At 41.9% G+C, this 15996-nt stretch overlaps 1 protein-coding gene across 3 annotated transcripts in view; it reads left to right on the forward strand.

The window, feature by feature from the left end:
• Asxl1 (ASXL transcriptional regulator 1) overlaps positions 1–15996 on the forward strand; it is a 66348-nt gene that overhangs the window by 5119 nt on the left and 45233 nt on the right. For 2 of the 3 annotated variants that reach the window (XM_045155967.1, XM_045155969.1), the window contains exons 2-4: positions 3148–3230; positions 4194–4196; positions 10151–10259. In XM_045155967.1, coding sequence (XP_045011902.1) covers positions 3148–3230; positions 4194–4196; positions 10151–10259 — 195 coding nt within the window. The remainder of the gene's footprint in view (positions 1–3147; positions 3231–4193; positions 4197–10150; positions 10260–15996) is intronic. The other variant, XM_045155968.1, reaches the window with a different exon arrangement.

Below are 15996 nucleotides of genomic sequence, written 5' to 3' on the forward strand. Positions count from 1 at the left end.
ATATTGGGTAGATACTTACCTCTATTTAGAAGGCTAGAATTTCAATCTTGGCCTATCTGGTTGTAAAGTTTGTGCTTTAGTGAATGGGTGGGCTCTGGAAGTGTTAGTGGTCGTGTGGGGGGGGGGTTCAAGGTAGGGTCTCACTCTAGCCCAGGCTGACCTGGAATTCCCCGTGTAGTGTCAGGGTGGCCTGGAACTCAAGGCGATCTTCCTACCTCTGCCTCCAGAGTGCTGAGATTAAAGGTGTGTGCCACCATGCCTGGCATTTTACTTTTAACTGCTGAGCCATTTCTCCAGTCCCAAACTTCAGTTTTTGCTACATGTGGTTTGGGAGCTTTGAAGGGTTTTTAAAGCAAGAGTACAATGAAGATGGATGCTAAGTTCCTAGAATTGTGTCTGACACAAAGCAGGTGTATATGTTGGTTGGATGGAATAATGGAGTTTGATCATGAAGTACAAATGGATTTGAGGAAAGCAGGAATGGACTTCAGGATATTAATGTGGGGTCATGTAAGAGACTGGCTTTGGTGATGGGAGAGGCAGGTAACAATATGCTATGCCTGTTTTGCTGAATTAGGGGATTTGAAAGGCTACCAGTGCCAAGCAAGGTAGGGAATATAGAGAGAGTGGGTTTGGAGGGTAGATGAACTAGAGTTACAGATAAGATGAATTAAAATGAAATGAAACAAAGGCCAGGCATGGTGGTGCACGTTTTTAATCCCAGCACTCGGGAGGCAGAGATAGGATTGCCGTGAGTTCGAGGCCACCCTGAGACTACATAGTGAATTCCAGGTCAGCCTGGGCTAGAGTGAAACCCTACTTTAGAAAACCAAAAAAAGAAGGAAAAAAAAGAAAAAGAAAAGAAGGGGTTGTGTCTTACATGGAGCACCTTGAATCAGAAGACTGGGGAGAAGTAGGGGCTAGAGGTAGAGATTAGTGTCAAGAGTTTGTCAGTATTAGCAGTAGTTGACACTGAAAGGTTATTCAATGACAGTATAAAAAAATTGAGAAGAGCAAGGCTATAGATGGGATATGGATAGTAGAAGTTGATTTTACCACTTCTCCAAACTTTGGTTTCTTTTAGTGCCAGAGGACTTACGTTCTTTTACAAGTGCTGTCTACAGCATTTGTTTTCAACTTTTTGTTTGTTTGTTTTAATTTTTATTAGCATTTTCCATGATTATAAAAAAAATCCTGTGGTAATTCCCTCCCCCCCCCCCACTTTCCCCTTTGATGTTTGTTTGTTTTGAAGTAGGGTCTCACTGTAGCTCAGGCTGACCTGGAATTCACTATGTAGTCTCAGGGTGGCCTCAAACTCATGGTGATCCTCCTACCTCTGCCTCCCGACTACTGGGATTAAAGGCATGCCTGGTTTCCAGCCCATATTTTATTATTTTTCAGAGAGGGCTAGAGAGAGAATTGGTGTGCTAGAGCCTCAGCCACTGAAATCGAACTTCAGATACTTGTGCCACCTAGTTTGCAGGTGGGACCTTGTGTATTCCTCAACTTTGTGCTCCTGGCTTCTGTGTTATCTGATTGAACATGGAGGCCAAGCGCCTTAAGCACTAAGCCATATCTGTAGCCTGAAAAATAACATTTCTGAAGCACCTTAAAGTGAGAGAATTGTAGCTGCCTGCTAAGAAAATAATGATGACCTTGGTAATAAATAGATTAACAGTTAATAGATTAATGTTTCTCTTTGTTTTGGTTATAATAGTCATACACAATCATAGCATAATATCATCAAGTCAAAATGTACTGTGGAATCTTACAGTACAGTGATGAAAAACACCATTAAAAATACAGGTTCAAAGCTGGAGGGATGGCTTACCCATTAAAGTGTTTCCCTGCAAAGCCAAAAGACCTCTGTTCAATTCCCCAGGACCCACATTAGCCAGATACACAAGGGGGGACGCGCATCTGGAGGTCGTTTGCAGTGGCTGGAGGCCCTGGCATGCCCCTTCTCTCTCTCTCTCCCTCTCTCTGCCTTTCTCTCTCAAATAAAGCCAGGTGTGGTTTATACCTATAATCCTAGAACTTGGGAGATGGACACTGGGGGATCAAAAGTTCAAGGACATTGTCAGTGACGTGGAGAGTTTGAGGCCAGCTTGTGCTACTGAGATGTTATCTACATACACGCACACACATACACACACACAGAAGTGTTGTACTAAAGCTGGGTGTGGCACATACTGATAGCACTTGGAGGTGCATGCCCGTAATGTAAGTACATGGGATGTAGATAGATGTAAAGACAGGAGAATCAGAAGTTCAAGGTTATCCTTGGTTGCATGGTGAATTTGAAGCCAGCCTGGGCTATACTAGACATCATCTCAACAAAACACAGCAAAACAAAACTATACATGCGTCAGACTTTCTTGGGCAAGGACATCTGAGTGCATTTCTGTTGTACTTAATGTGCAGCGGCATGTATTCTAGAATGCAACACTATCAAATTAAGCCATCCCTAGAGTTGCTAGGATCTTCTCTACCATTATACATGTGTTAAGAGATCAATCTTTTGGGCAGGAAAGATGGCTGAGTGGTTAAGTGCTCACTGCTCAAACTTGAGGACCTGAGTTCAGTCCTCAGACCCCACATCTGGCAGGTTTCTATAATCCCAGCATGCTGACGCTGGTGACAAGAGTGGATTGGAGAGTTTTTCTGAAGCTCAAGGCAAGCCCAGCAAAGAAAGCAGGAGAACCCTGAGCAAGAAACCCTTCTTCAATGAGGTGCACTGGCAGGGACCAGCTTGAGTTGTCCTGTGACCTCCACATGTGTGCACTGGCCCGTGTGCCCTTGCTCTCCCCAACATAAACATGTGCATGTGCGCATGCCCAGAATTAAAGAATTAGAATTAGAACATTTCACCTAATTGCAGTAAGTCAGCATATAGATTGGCTATATGTGTGATTTGGTTTCTGAGTAATTTTATTTTATTTTTTTCATGATGACGTTCCAACTCAAGGCCTTGCATTTGCTAGGCAAGTACTGTACCATGGACCAGCATCCCAGCCCCCAAGTAATCTTAACTGTTCTAAACACCAACTGTCAGTCCATCAGAGCAGAATTGTAGCCCGTGGTGTACATAGATTGTGATATTGATGGAAGTTTTCCACTGAAATTAGGGCATTTATGTCTCTTCAGGTATTAGAAAACTACTCGGATGCTCCAATGACACCAAAACAGATTCTGCAGGTCATAGAGGCAGAAGGACTAAAGGAAATGAGGTTTGTATCGCTCTTACTGCTTCATAGGAGGCCTCTCAGGAATACGTCTTTTTGTAGTTAATGGAGTATTAAGTACACCTGTTTTTATATCTGTATTTGTGTATGTGGTGGTAGTGTTGAACTGTTCATGCCCAGGTTGTGTGTTCTGAGTGGAGGGTATGATTGGGTGAATATCTGTTTTCACCAGAGGGATAATACCTTTCATAGTACCTAACCTTGCTCTAGAGCTGTGTGTGTGTTTTGAGTCCGGGTACAATTTTCTCTTGTACTTACTTCAGTAATAGAGAAGGGCAGCCCCAGAGATTCTCCTGGATCTAAAACTACCCTTTCTTTCTGTGCCATACCACCATAGTCCATTCCTTTAGGATCAAAGAAAAGTGGCCTCAATGCCATAAAACCCAATGGCTGCCTCACCATTGGTTTAGCCATTCATGATACAAATATACTGAATTTTGGAGTGACCTTGCTTTTGTTACAATTAAAAAAATATTTTTTTACTGTGTGCATCAGTGTGTGCTTGTACACGCCTATGTACGGGTGCTCCAGGACCTCTTGCCACCGCAAATGAACTCCAGAGTCATGCAGATTCACTTTTTACATCTGGTTTTATGTGGGTACTGAGAAGTTTAACCTGGGCCAGCAGGCTTTGCCAGCAAGTGCCTTTAACTGCTGAGCAGACCATCTTCCCAGCCCTCACAGTCCCTTCCTGATGTACAAGAGCAGTGCATGTTTTCGTTGTCAAGCTAGTCACTTGAATTGACAAAAGTTGCTAACTTTTTACTTTCAGATCAGATATTGTTGAGCTGATATTTTGGGGAAGGGAAGGTTAGGATGGCCTACATCAGATGTGCTTGACTTGAACCTGTGCATTGTGTGGTTCTTACAATTGTGCTTTGTTTTTGTTTTCATGGGCTCTTTCCCATCATGCGACTCTGCACTGCTGTTGGACCATTATGCCTATAGAAGGTAAATTAATTCCTTCGGGACAGATGGAATTGAGAACCTTAACTTATTTCTGCTTCTTGCTATTACAGGAATTATGAAGCTGTCATGGTGGCTTATGCTGTGTGAGCAGTTCTCTACAGGGTACAGTGTGTGGGAGTCATAGAAGGGCTCTGCTAGCTGGTAGTTCCCTTGTAGCAGAGATGCCAGCATACCTATTTGTTGCTAAGATGTGCACTAGGTTTTAGCTATTTTTAATTAAAAAAAAAATTATCAGAGAGAGAGAACAAATTGGTACACCAGGGCCTCGAACCACTGCAATCAAACTCCAGACACATGTGCCACCTTGTGAATCTGCCTCACGTGGGTCCTGGGGAATTGAACCTAGGTCCTTTGGCTTTGTGGGCAAGCACCTTAATTGCTAAGCTATCCCTCCAGCCCTAGTGGTTTGTTTTTGGCAAAGGTTTTTTTCTTGCATTCAGTATGTCTGAATGCAGACAATGATAGTTGAGTGTTTTTTTTTAATTTAATTTTATTTTTTATTTGAGGCAGAGAGAGAGAGAAAAAAAATGAATATGGGTGTGCCAGCCAGCCTCCAGCCACTGCAAATGAACTCCAGAAGCATGTGCCACCATGTGCATCTGGCTTATGTGGGACCTGGAGGATTGAGCTTGGGTCCTTAGGCTTCACAGGCATGAGCCTTAACCGCTAAGTCATCTCTCCAGCCTAAGGTTGTGTTTTTTTTTTTTTTGTTTGTTTTGTTTTTTTGTTTTTTTTGAGAGAGTGAGAGAGAAAGAGGCAGAGAGAGAAAATAGCTGTGCCAGGGCCTCTAGCTACTGCAAACCAACTCCAGACGCATGTGCTACCTTGTGCGTCTGGCTTACGTAGGTCCTGGGGAATCAAACCAAGGTCCTTTGGCGTTGCAGGCAAATGCCTTCCTTAACCGCTAAGCCATCTCTCTAGCCCCAGGTTTTTCTTTTCTTTCTTTCTTTATTATTTTATTTCATTTTATTTTTTTCCCCGAGGTAGGGTCTCACTCTAGCTCAGGCTGACCTGGAACTCACAGTGATCCTCCTGCCTCTGCCTCCTGTGAGTGCTGGGATTAAAGACATGTGCCATCATGTCTGGCTTTTCATAGTTTTTTAAATAGTTTTTTAACAGACAATTTTATTTGTTTGTTTGCAAGGAGGGAGTGTGAAAGAGAATGAGGACACCAGGGCTTCTTATCACTGCCCAGGAACTCCAGATCCATTTACCACTTCGTGCATCTAGGTTTATGTGGATATTGGGGAATTAAACCTAGGCCGTCAGGCTTTGCAAGCAAGAGCCTTAACTGCTGAGCCATTTCTCTAGTCCCTTAGTTGTTGTTTTTTTTTTTCCCCTCGAGGTAGGGTCTCACTCTAGTCCAGGCTGACCTAGAATTCACTATGGAGTCTCAGGGTGGCCTCGAACTCACGGTGATCCTCCTACTTCTGCTTCCCGCGTGCTGGGATAAAGATGTGCACCACTACGCCTGGCTCCTCAGGATTTTTTTGTGTGGGTTTTTTTTTTTTTTTTTGAGGTACGGTCTTACGTTAGCCCAGGCTGACCTGAAATTCACTATGTAGTCTTAGGGTGACCTTGAATTCATGATGACCCCTTTTCCTTCTGCCTCCCAAGTGCTGGGATTAAAGGTATGCCACCATGCCTGGCTTTAAAAAATAAGCACTTAATAGGTTGATATTGTATATATGTTAGTACAATGATTGTAATGGGGAGGTAATGATGGAGAATGGAATTTCAAAGGGGAAAGTGTGGGGGTGGGGAGGGAGAGAATTACCATGGATTTTTTTTTTATAATCATGGAAAATGTTAATAAAAATTTAAAAATTAAAAAATAAAATAAAATACCCCCCCCCCCAAAATAAGCACTTAGAACTTAACATTGCAAATTAGGGACTCATATTTTATTTATTTGGTTTTTCAAATAAACTGTTGTGAAAATCACTATATAGTCTCAGGGTGACCTCAAGCTCACAGTGATCCTCCTACCTCTGCCTACCGAGAGCTGGTATTAAAGGTGTGCACCACCACACCCAGCTTAAATATTTTATTTTTATTTATTTATTTGCTAGAGAAAGAGGGAGAGAGTGAGAATAAGCATGCCAGGGCCTCCAGCCACTGCAGACAACTCCAGACGCCCAGGTGCATGCACCCCCTTGTACATCTGGATAACGTGGGTCTTGGAGAATCTAACTGGATCTTTTGGCTTTGCAGGCAAATGCCTAAACCGCCAAGCCACCCTCCAGCCCAGGGCCTCTTATTTTTAAAAATAGAGGCTTAAGATATATACATGTTTTAAAAAATATTTTTAAAAATATATTTTATTTATTTGAGAGAGAGAGAGAGAGAAAATGGGTGTGCCAGAGCCTCTAGCCACTGCAAATCCAGATGCATGTGCCCCCTTGTGCCTCTCTGGCTTATGTGGGTCCTGGAGAATTGAACCAGGATCCTTTGCCTTTGCAGGCAAGCACCTTAACCGCTAAGCCATCTCTAGCCCCCAAACAGAAATACTCTTAATATTAGAAGCAGCAACATTAATTAACCCGTAAAATATTTTATTTATTTGCATGCAGAGTGAGAGAGAGCATGAGAGACAGAGAGAACGAATGGGCATGCCAGGGCCTTTAGCCACTGTAAATGAATTCCAGATGCATGCGCCTCCTTGTGTATCTGACTTACATGGGTCCTGGGGAATTGAACCAGGGCGCTTTGACTTTGCAGGTAAACACCTTAGGTGCTAAGCCACCTCTTAAGCCCATATACATTTTTTTAACATGCTAAGGAGACAGAAGAGATGGTGTAGGTGACTCCTAATACCAATATTCCTTTTTTTAAAGATTTTATTTTTATTTACTTATTACAGTGAGAGGGGAAGAGAGAGTGAGTGAGAATGGGCATGCCAGGGCCTCTAGCCACTGCAAACAAACTCCAGATGCATGTGCTGCCCAGTGCATCATATTTACATGGGACCTGGAGAATTGAACCTGGGTCCTTATGTTTTGCAGGCATATACCTTAACCACTAAGCCATTTCTCCAACCCCTAACACCAATATTCTACTGGCAGTTAATAATAAACATTTAAATGTCTATTTTTTTAAAGACATCTTTAAATTTTTTTAAAATAAATTTTATTTATTTGGGAGAGAGAGAAGCAGATAGAGAAGAGAGAGAGAGAGAATGGACATGCCAGGACCTTCAGCTGCTGCAAACGAACTCCAGATGCATGCACCACTTTATGCATCTGACTTACATGGGTCCTGGGGAATTGAACCTGGATCCTTTGGCTCTGCAGACAAGTGCCCCACTGGTAATTCATCACTCCAGGCCAGCGTTTGTCTGGTTTTGACATCTTTTCTGTTTTAAAAATCAGTAAGTATCCTCTGTTTCACCAAGTTCTCATTTTGTGATCCACTGTTGTTGCAGAGACCATGAAACTCCTAATTCTCTGTCATCTTTAGTTTAATGTTTAAGCATTTCTAGGTACTAAATCCATTTGATGGATTTTTTTTTTCTTGGTGCTTAAATTTACATGAGTATTGATACATGGTAAAACTCAACCAGTCACTTTCACAACAAAGAATAACCAAATGAAATACTGTTTCTTGTGTGTGTTTACTAGAATTTTTTTAACTGTAAAAATAAAGTGTGCTTGCTGAGAACACCATTGAGTCTGTGGTCTTCATCTTGCTAACGTTTGTCAATTTCTAAGCATAATACAGGTTGAAATGTAAAGACTATAAAACTTTTTTTTTTTTTTTTTTTTTGGTTTTTCAAGGTAAGGTCTCACTCTGGTCCAGGCTGACCTGGAATTAACTCTGTCATCTCAGGGTGGCCTTGAACTCATGGCGATCCTCCTACCTCTGCCTCCCGAGTGCTGGGATTAAAGGCGTGCGCCACCACGCCCGGCAGAACTTTTATTAAGTTTATTTTTTGTTGTTGTTGTCGTCATTTCTGTTTTTGAGACAGAATTTCCTGCTGTAACTCAGAATGGCCTGGAACTCCTGTAGCTAAGGCTGGCTTAAAATGTATGACAGTCCTTCTGATTCAGCCCCTTGAATTCTGAGATTACAGGCATGAGCCAGTGTCCTTGGCTAATATATATATAGGATAAATAAATATATTTATACACATATATACATGTATATGAAATTTTGGGGGGTTTTGGTTTCTTTTTTTTTTTTCAAGGTAGCATCTCACTTTATCCCAGACTGACGTAGAATTCACTGTGTAATCTCATGGTGGCCTTGAACTGGGATTAAAGTTGGGCACCGCCACACCTGGCTAAATATTTATTATTTATTTATTTGAGAGAGAGAAAGAGGCAGGTAGGTAGAATGGGCACAGCAAGGCTTCCAGACTCTGCAAATGAACTTCAGATGCATGCGCCACTTATGCATTTGGTTTATGTGGGTCATAGGGAATCACACTTGGGTTTGCAGGCACGTAACTGCTAAGCCATCTCTCCAGCCTTGTTTTTTTTCCTTGAGGTAGGGTCTTACTCTACCCGAGGCTGACCTGGAATTCACTATGTATTCTCAGTATGGCCTCAAACCCATGATCCTCTTACCTCTGCCTCTGCTGTTTTTTGTTGTTGTTGTCTGTTTGTTTGTTTGTTTTTTGGTTTTTGTAGTAGGGTTTCACTGTAGCCCAGGCTGACCTGCAATTCACTATGTAGTCTCAGGGAGGCCTCTGGCAATCCTACGTCTGCCTCCCAGCACTGGGATTAAAGGTGTGCGCCACCATACCTGGCTTTTTTTTTTTTTTTTTTAAGTAGTCTCTGCTCTAGTCCAGGTTGACCTGGAATTCAATCTGTACTCTGAAACTGGCCTTGAACTACAATGCTTCTCTTACCTTTGCCTCCTGAGTGCTGGGATTAAAGGTGTATACCTTCATTCTCTTCTAGTTCCCCCCCCCCCAAGGAAGGATCTCTCTCTAGCCCAGGCTAACTTGGAATTTACTGTGTAGTCTCAGGCTGGCCTCAGACTCACAATGATCCTCCTATGTGATGGAATTAAAGGCATGTATCACCATGCCTGGCTTGTTTTATTTTTCTTAATATCATTTAGAGAGAGAGAGAAAAAAATTGGTGTTCCAGGGCCTCAGCCAGTGAATTCAAACTCCACACGCTTGTGCTACCTAGTGGGCATGTGTGACCTTATGCTTGCCTCACCTTTGTGCATCTGGCTTACGTGGGATCTGGAGAGTTGAACATGGATCCTTAGGCTTTGCAAGCAAGCACCTTGCTAAACCATCTCCAGCCCCCGATGTATGTTTTTAGATACTTAGAAAAGTTGGGCATGGTGGTGCATGCCTTTAATCCCAAAACTTGGGAGGCAGAGGTGGGAAAATTGTGGTGAGTTCAAGGCCAGTCTGAGACTACATAGTGAATTCCAGGTCAGCCTGGGCTAGTGAGGCCCTACCTTAAAACACCAAAAATAAATAAGTAAATACTTAGAAAATTTGTTGTTGTTTGGAGGTAGAGTCTCACTCTAGCCCAGGCTGACTTGGAATTCATTATGTAGTTTCTGGCTGGTCTCGAACTCACCACAATTTTCCCACCTCTGCCTTCTTCGTGCTGATATTAAAGGTGTTCACCACCACTCCTGGCAGAGAGAGGGTATTTGCATGTCAGGGCCTCTAGTCACTGGAAGCAAGCTCCAGATGCATGTGCCACTCTGTGCATCTGGCTTTTCATGGGTACTGGGGAATTGAACCCAGGCCATCAGGTTTTGCAAGCAAGTGCCTTTAACCACTGAGCCATTTCCCCAGCCCACAGACCTATCCGAATATGATTGTATACAATTTAGAGTTGGTTGTGCTTTCACTGATGTAATATTGGCAATGATATATTTGAAATGAATTGGAGGGATTGGGTGTTTGGTAAGTAAAGCGTGTGGATTTGTATGACTCTTTTCCTTCCTTTTGTGTTTTACAGTGGGACATCCCCTCTCGCTTGCCTCAATGCTATGCTACATTCCAACTCAAGAGGAGGAGAGGGTTTGTTTTATAAATTGCCTGGCCGAATCAGCCTTTTCACTCTGAAGGTAAGTTCAATGAATTCTGTTTTATTGTAGTAGTTCTCAAACCTAACCTGGCGCCCGTGAATGCGGTCTTGCAGTACGCAGTGTGGCAGCAGTGGCGGTTTCGGTCCTGAGCGGCACTCTGAGAAACACTGGTGTGAAACGTGTATTAGCATTTGTTAAGTTTCATCCACCAGTATTTCTGTTCAGCTTTGCTTGTTTATATCTTTGTCAATTGCACGCAACTGAGAAATTAGTGTATGTAGGGATAATTGCAAATTTGCTTCAGGATTTTGTTTGTAACAATACTGTGAAGGTTAAATTATTGGGCAGCTAAAGTAATATTTACTGTATGGAAAATAACTGAAATGTCAACATTAGCATTTGCTAAGTGACAATTACAAAGGATGAGGTAGAGCTCATAAACATTAAATAAATTATTGGGGTGAAATTAATAGTCCAGTTATTCTCTTTCTGATTATATATTTGGTTATCATTGGGACCATAGTCTGAAAACTTTGGTAAAAAGTCAGAAAGTTGATATTTTGTGGTTATGGGTTTTTTGTGGGTTTTTTTGGTGGTAGGATCTTGCTCTAGCCTAGGCTGCCTGGAATTCACTATGTAGTCTCAGGGTGGCCTCAGACTCAACTATCTTCCTATCTCTGCCTCCTGTGTGCTGGGATTAAAGGCGTATGCCTCCACGCTTGGCTGATATTTTGTGTTTTGTTGGCCTATTGTCTCTATCATAACTTTTCAGCTCTGCCACTGTAGCAGGAAAGCAATCTACACCCTATACAAACAAATGGATGAAGCTGTGTCCCATTAAACAAGTGTTTATTGTAAATGTTTGCTTTAGCTACAAAAATAGATGCTGGGTCTGGAGAGATGATGGCTTAGTGGTTAAGGCACTTGCCTATAAAGCTAAAGGACCCAGGTTCAACTCCCCAAAACCCACATAAACCAGATGCACAAGGTGGCTCATGTGTCTGGAGTTCATTTGTGATGGCTGAAGGCCCTGGCATGCTCATTCTTTCTCTTTCTGTCTGCCTCTTTTTCTATCTGCCTCCTTCTCTCTCTCAAATAAATAAATAAAAATAAAATAATAATGATGACCAGTTAGTGCCTAGAACATCAGTAATATTTATGATTTGCTATATGCTAGGTTCTAATTGATTAAAAAAAATAGAGTCTGGGCCAAATTTGACCTGGGATTTAGTTTGGCTGGATCTTGATTTAGACTTGTTAAACTAGGGAATGTTAATCATTTGGTGCTATTTTCTTTTTTAAAGTATTTTATTTTTCTTACTTATTTGAGGGAGGGAGAGAGAATGGGTATGCTAAGGCCTCTAGCCACTGCAAACAAACTCCAGATGCATGCGCCCCTTTGTGCATCAGGCTTATGTGGGTTCTGGGGAATAGAATCGGGGTCTTTTTGCTTTGTAGGCAAGTGCCTTAACTACTATGCCATCTCTCTAGCCATTATTATTACTACTACTACTACTATTATTACTAATTTTTTGAGGTAGGTTCTTGCTCTAGCCCAGGCTGACACTGTGTAGTCTCAGGCTGGCCTTGAACTCACAGGTCTGCAATCTCTACACCTCTGCTTTCTGAATGGTGGGATTAAAGGCATGTGCCACCATGCCTAGCACAGAGAGACTGGGTGCATTAGGGCCTCTGTGATTGAATTCCAGATTCAAGCACCACTTTGTACATCTGGCTTTATGTGTATACTAGGAAATTGAATTCAGGTCATTAGACTTTATGGGCAAGTGCCTTAACCACTGAGCCATCTCTCCAGCCCTTTTACAGTTTTATTATTTAATGAAACAAAGTTTTGCTATGTGCTCAGTTGGTCTCAAACTTACAGGCCTGAATGGTCCTTATTTAGCTTCTCAAGTAACAAGGGAAATTTTTGTTGTGTTTTGCTTTTGTTGCTATGAGGATTGAACCCAGGATATGATAGGTACGTGCTTTGTAACCAGGATGTATAGACATAGTCCCTAATTTCATGTTTAGATTTTTATACTGTTTTCTAACCTTTTTCTTTTCTTTCTTTTTGGCTTTTTGAGGTAGGGTTTCACTCTAGCTCAGGCTGACCTGGAATTCAGGGTGGCCTCGAACTCATGGTGATCCTCCTACTTCTGCCTCCCAAGTGCTGGGATTAAAGGCTGGAATTCTCTGTGATTCTCCTACCTCTACCTCCTCCTGAGTGATGGGATTAAAGGCATGCACCATCATGCTCAATTTCTTTTTTTTTAATTTATTTATTTGAGAAAGAGGCAGAGAAAGGGGAGGAGGTGGGATGGGTATGCTAGGGCCTTCAGCCGCTTCAATCATTCTCCAAACATATGCGCCACCTTGTGCCTTTGGCTCATGTGAGTCCTGGGAATCGAACCTGGGTCCTTTGACTTTGCAGATGAGTGCCATCTCTCCAGCCCTCCTCCTTTCTAATATTTTATTTGAGAGAGGGTTTGAGGGAGTGTGTACAGGAGTGCTAGGCTTCTTGTGACTAGAAATGACATGTTGTAAATCTGGTTTTATGTGGATACTGGGGAATTTGAGCCCAGGCTAACAGGCTTTGCAAACAAGTACCTTAACTGCTGAGCCATCTCTTCAGCCCTTTGTTATTTTTATTTAGATAGTCTCATTCTGTTGGCCTTGAAGTCATGGTTATCCTTCTGTTTTAGCTTTATATGTACTGGGATTACAGGAGTGAATCGCCATACCAGGCTCTTTCATTTTTTTAAGATGTGATCTCATTAGGGATATAGCTTAGAGGTATGATACGTACCTTGCATACCCAAGGTTCTAGGTTTGATCCCTAGCAGGTGTACATGCACATACAAGCACACTCACAAAAAGTACATTAGACAGTTTGTTGTGTGGTTTAGACTGGTCATGAACTTCTGGAAGTGGTCTGCCTCAGCTTCCAGAGTAAGTGGGACTACAGGTGAATGCTGACACCCACTCTGCTGAAGCTTTACTTCTAGTCAGCCTTAATCCTTCACGTCCTAGCATTGGAACCTGGAATGAATTTGACTGCACTTTGTGACGCTTGAATTTCTAGCACTGAGCCAGTTTTTAGCAACCAGAAGTTTTTATAATCTTAAGTTCTTCACCCTTAGTTGACTGCTAATGGCATTTTTCTATTAATAGGTAGTGTTATGTAATTGCATGTAATCATATTGTAGCTGGGCCTGGTGGGACTTGCCTTTAATCCCAGTCCTTGGGAGGCAGAGGTAGGAGGATTGCCCTGAGTTCGAGGCCACCTTGAGACTACATAGTGAATTCCAGGTCAGTTTGGGCTAGAGTAAAACACTACCCCAAAAAAACAAACAAAAAAATATTCTATATATTACAGGTATCCCTATTAGTGGCATAGTTCTACATTTAAGCAGGAGGGAAAATTATTAATGGTTTTTTTTTTTTGAGATTTCTTTTTATAGCACGGACTGGCCTTGAGCTCCCTATATATATCCCTAGCTGTCCTCAAACACATGGTCCTCTTGCTTCAGTTTCCTAATTGCTAGGATTATAGGCCTGTTTCACCATGCCCTATACTAGAGCATTTAAAATTTGAAAAAAAAATTAGGTAAAGAAAATAGAAGATTGCATTTTAAGGGTCCTTCCATTTAAAAAAAATAGCAATTGCACTGGAGATACAACTCAGTGGTGAGAGTGCTTACCTAGAATATGTGGGGACCTAGGTTCAGTCTTCAGTACCACAAAACACAAAACAAAAGTCAGCAAGCTTTCCCATTACAGGAAAAGCAAAGATGAAACTGAAGGTGATGATTACTACATTCTTACAGTGTTACTTAAATACAATTTTTTTTGAGGTAGGGTCTTGCTTTAGCCCAGGCTGACCTGGTCTGTAGTCTCAGGATGGCCTCAAACTCATAGCCATCTTCCTTCCTCTGCCTGGATTAAAGGTGTGTGCCACCACATCCCACTTAAATTCAGTCTTTATGTACATCTTCACACCAGCATTTTCAGGGTTACTTACCATTAAATGCGAAGGAAAGAAAGACTAGAGTAAGGTCAGATTTTGATAGGATAAAAGCATAGAGTCTGTCATTTTAAAGGCAATAGCAGTCCATTTTGATTTTTGGTAGTTACATACAGTATTCTCTTTTTTCAATTTTTATTTTTTTGGTTTTTTGAGAGAGGGTTTTGCTCTAGCCCTGGCTGACCTGGAATTCACTCTTTAGTCCCTGGGTGGCCTCATAGTGATCCTCCTACTTCTGCCTCCCGAGTACCCAGAAGTGTTCAATCTTTTTTTTTTTAATATATTTAATTTATTTATTTGAGAGAGATTGGGCGTGCCAGGGTCTCCAGCCATTGCAAATGAATTCCAGATGCATGTGCCCCCTTGTACATCTGGCTTATGTAGGTCCTGGAGAATCGAACCAGGACCCTTTGGTTTTGCAGACAACGGCCTTACCCTCTTTGCCATCTATCCAGCCCAACAGTGTTCTCTCTTTAAAATGCAAACTGTATCATATCCCATTCCTGCATGTCTCTTGTCTGCTTCTCTGTACTGCTGTCTTAGCTTTTTTTCTTGGTCATTCTTTATCCTCCAGACACATAATGTCTATTTCTGAAACACCTTAGACTTGGGTATGGCAGGGCGTGGTGGGTGTCCTCCTTTGATCCCAGCACTCGGGAGGTGGAGGAAATAGGTTCGTGATGAATTTGAGGCCATCCTAAGATTACATTATGAAATCAACGTCAGCCTGCGCTAGAGTGAGACCCTACCTGGAGAAACCAAAAAAAAAAAAAAAAAAAACCCTGGGTAGGTTTCATAACCGTTGCACTTACCAGCCCCACTGGCTGGAGTGCTCTGGCCACATCTTATTGTTCAGTCTAGTAGTGTCTTTTAACTGAAAGAAAAGTATGGTGTCGCCATAATCTTGAACCCAGCTAATTGTTCTTTATTTCATTTTGCTTCTGTTTCAGCTCCTATGTGTATTTTGAGTTTTTTTTTTTTTTTAATTCTCATTCAGCAAGTTACTTCTAAGAATATTTTTCCCTAGGGGGATGAATTACCATTTAAAATGTAAACAAGGGCTGGAGAGATGGTTTAGCAGTTAAGGCACTTACCTGCCAAGCCTAAGGACCCAGGTTCAAGTATTCAGGTCCCACATAAGCCAGATGCACAAGGTGGCACATGAGTTCGTTTGCAGTGGCTGGAGGACCTGGCACACCTCTCTCTTCCTCCCTCTCTGTATCAAATAAAAATAAACAAATAAAAACTTTAAAATGCAGAGAAAAGTCTGGAGAGATTGCCCAGTGGTTAAAAGCACTTGCTTGCAAAGCCTAATGGCCTGGGTTTGATTCCCCAATGTCTACATAAAGCCAAATGCATAAAGTGGTACATGTACCTGGAGTTTGTTTGTTTGTTTGTTTGCTTGCAGTGGCAGGACCTGGCACACCCATTCTCTCCCCTCTCTCTTTGTAAATAATAAACAAATAAAAATATTTTTCAAGCCAGGAAAAAAAAAAAAGAATATTTTTCCCCCTTCCTTTGGAGCAGTTCTGCTTAAATCTGTGAAAGAATCTGCTGAATCTTAGTAATCTTTCTTTCCCAGGCTGTGGTCATATCTGGCTCTTTTTCATTGCTGAAGGTGAGAACAACCATTAAAAAGTTTAAATGTAAGAAAAGGAAAATTAACAAAAACAACTAGAAACCCCCTCGCCCCTAACACAAAACAAAACCTTTAAATGGGTCTAGGGAGATGGTTTAGCACTTAAAGGC

The sequence above is a fragment of the Jaculus jaculus genome, chromosome 8 (genome assembly GCF_020740685.1).
Source record: "Jaculus jaculus isolate mJacJac1 chromosome 8, mJacJac1.mat.Y.cur, whole genome shotgun sequence".
In the NCBI taxonomy this organism is placed as follows: Eukaryota; Metazoa; Chordata; class Mammalia; order Rodentia; family Dipodidae; genus Jaculus; species Jaculus jaculus.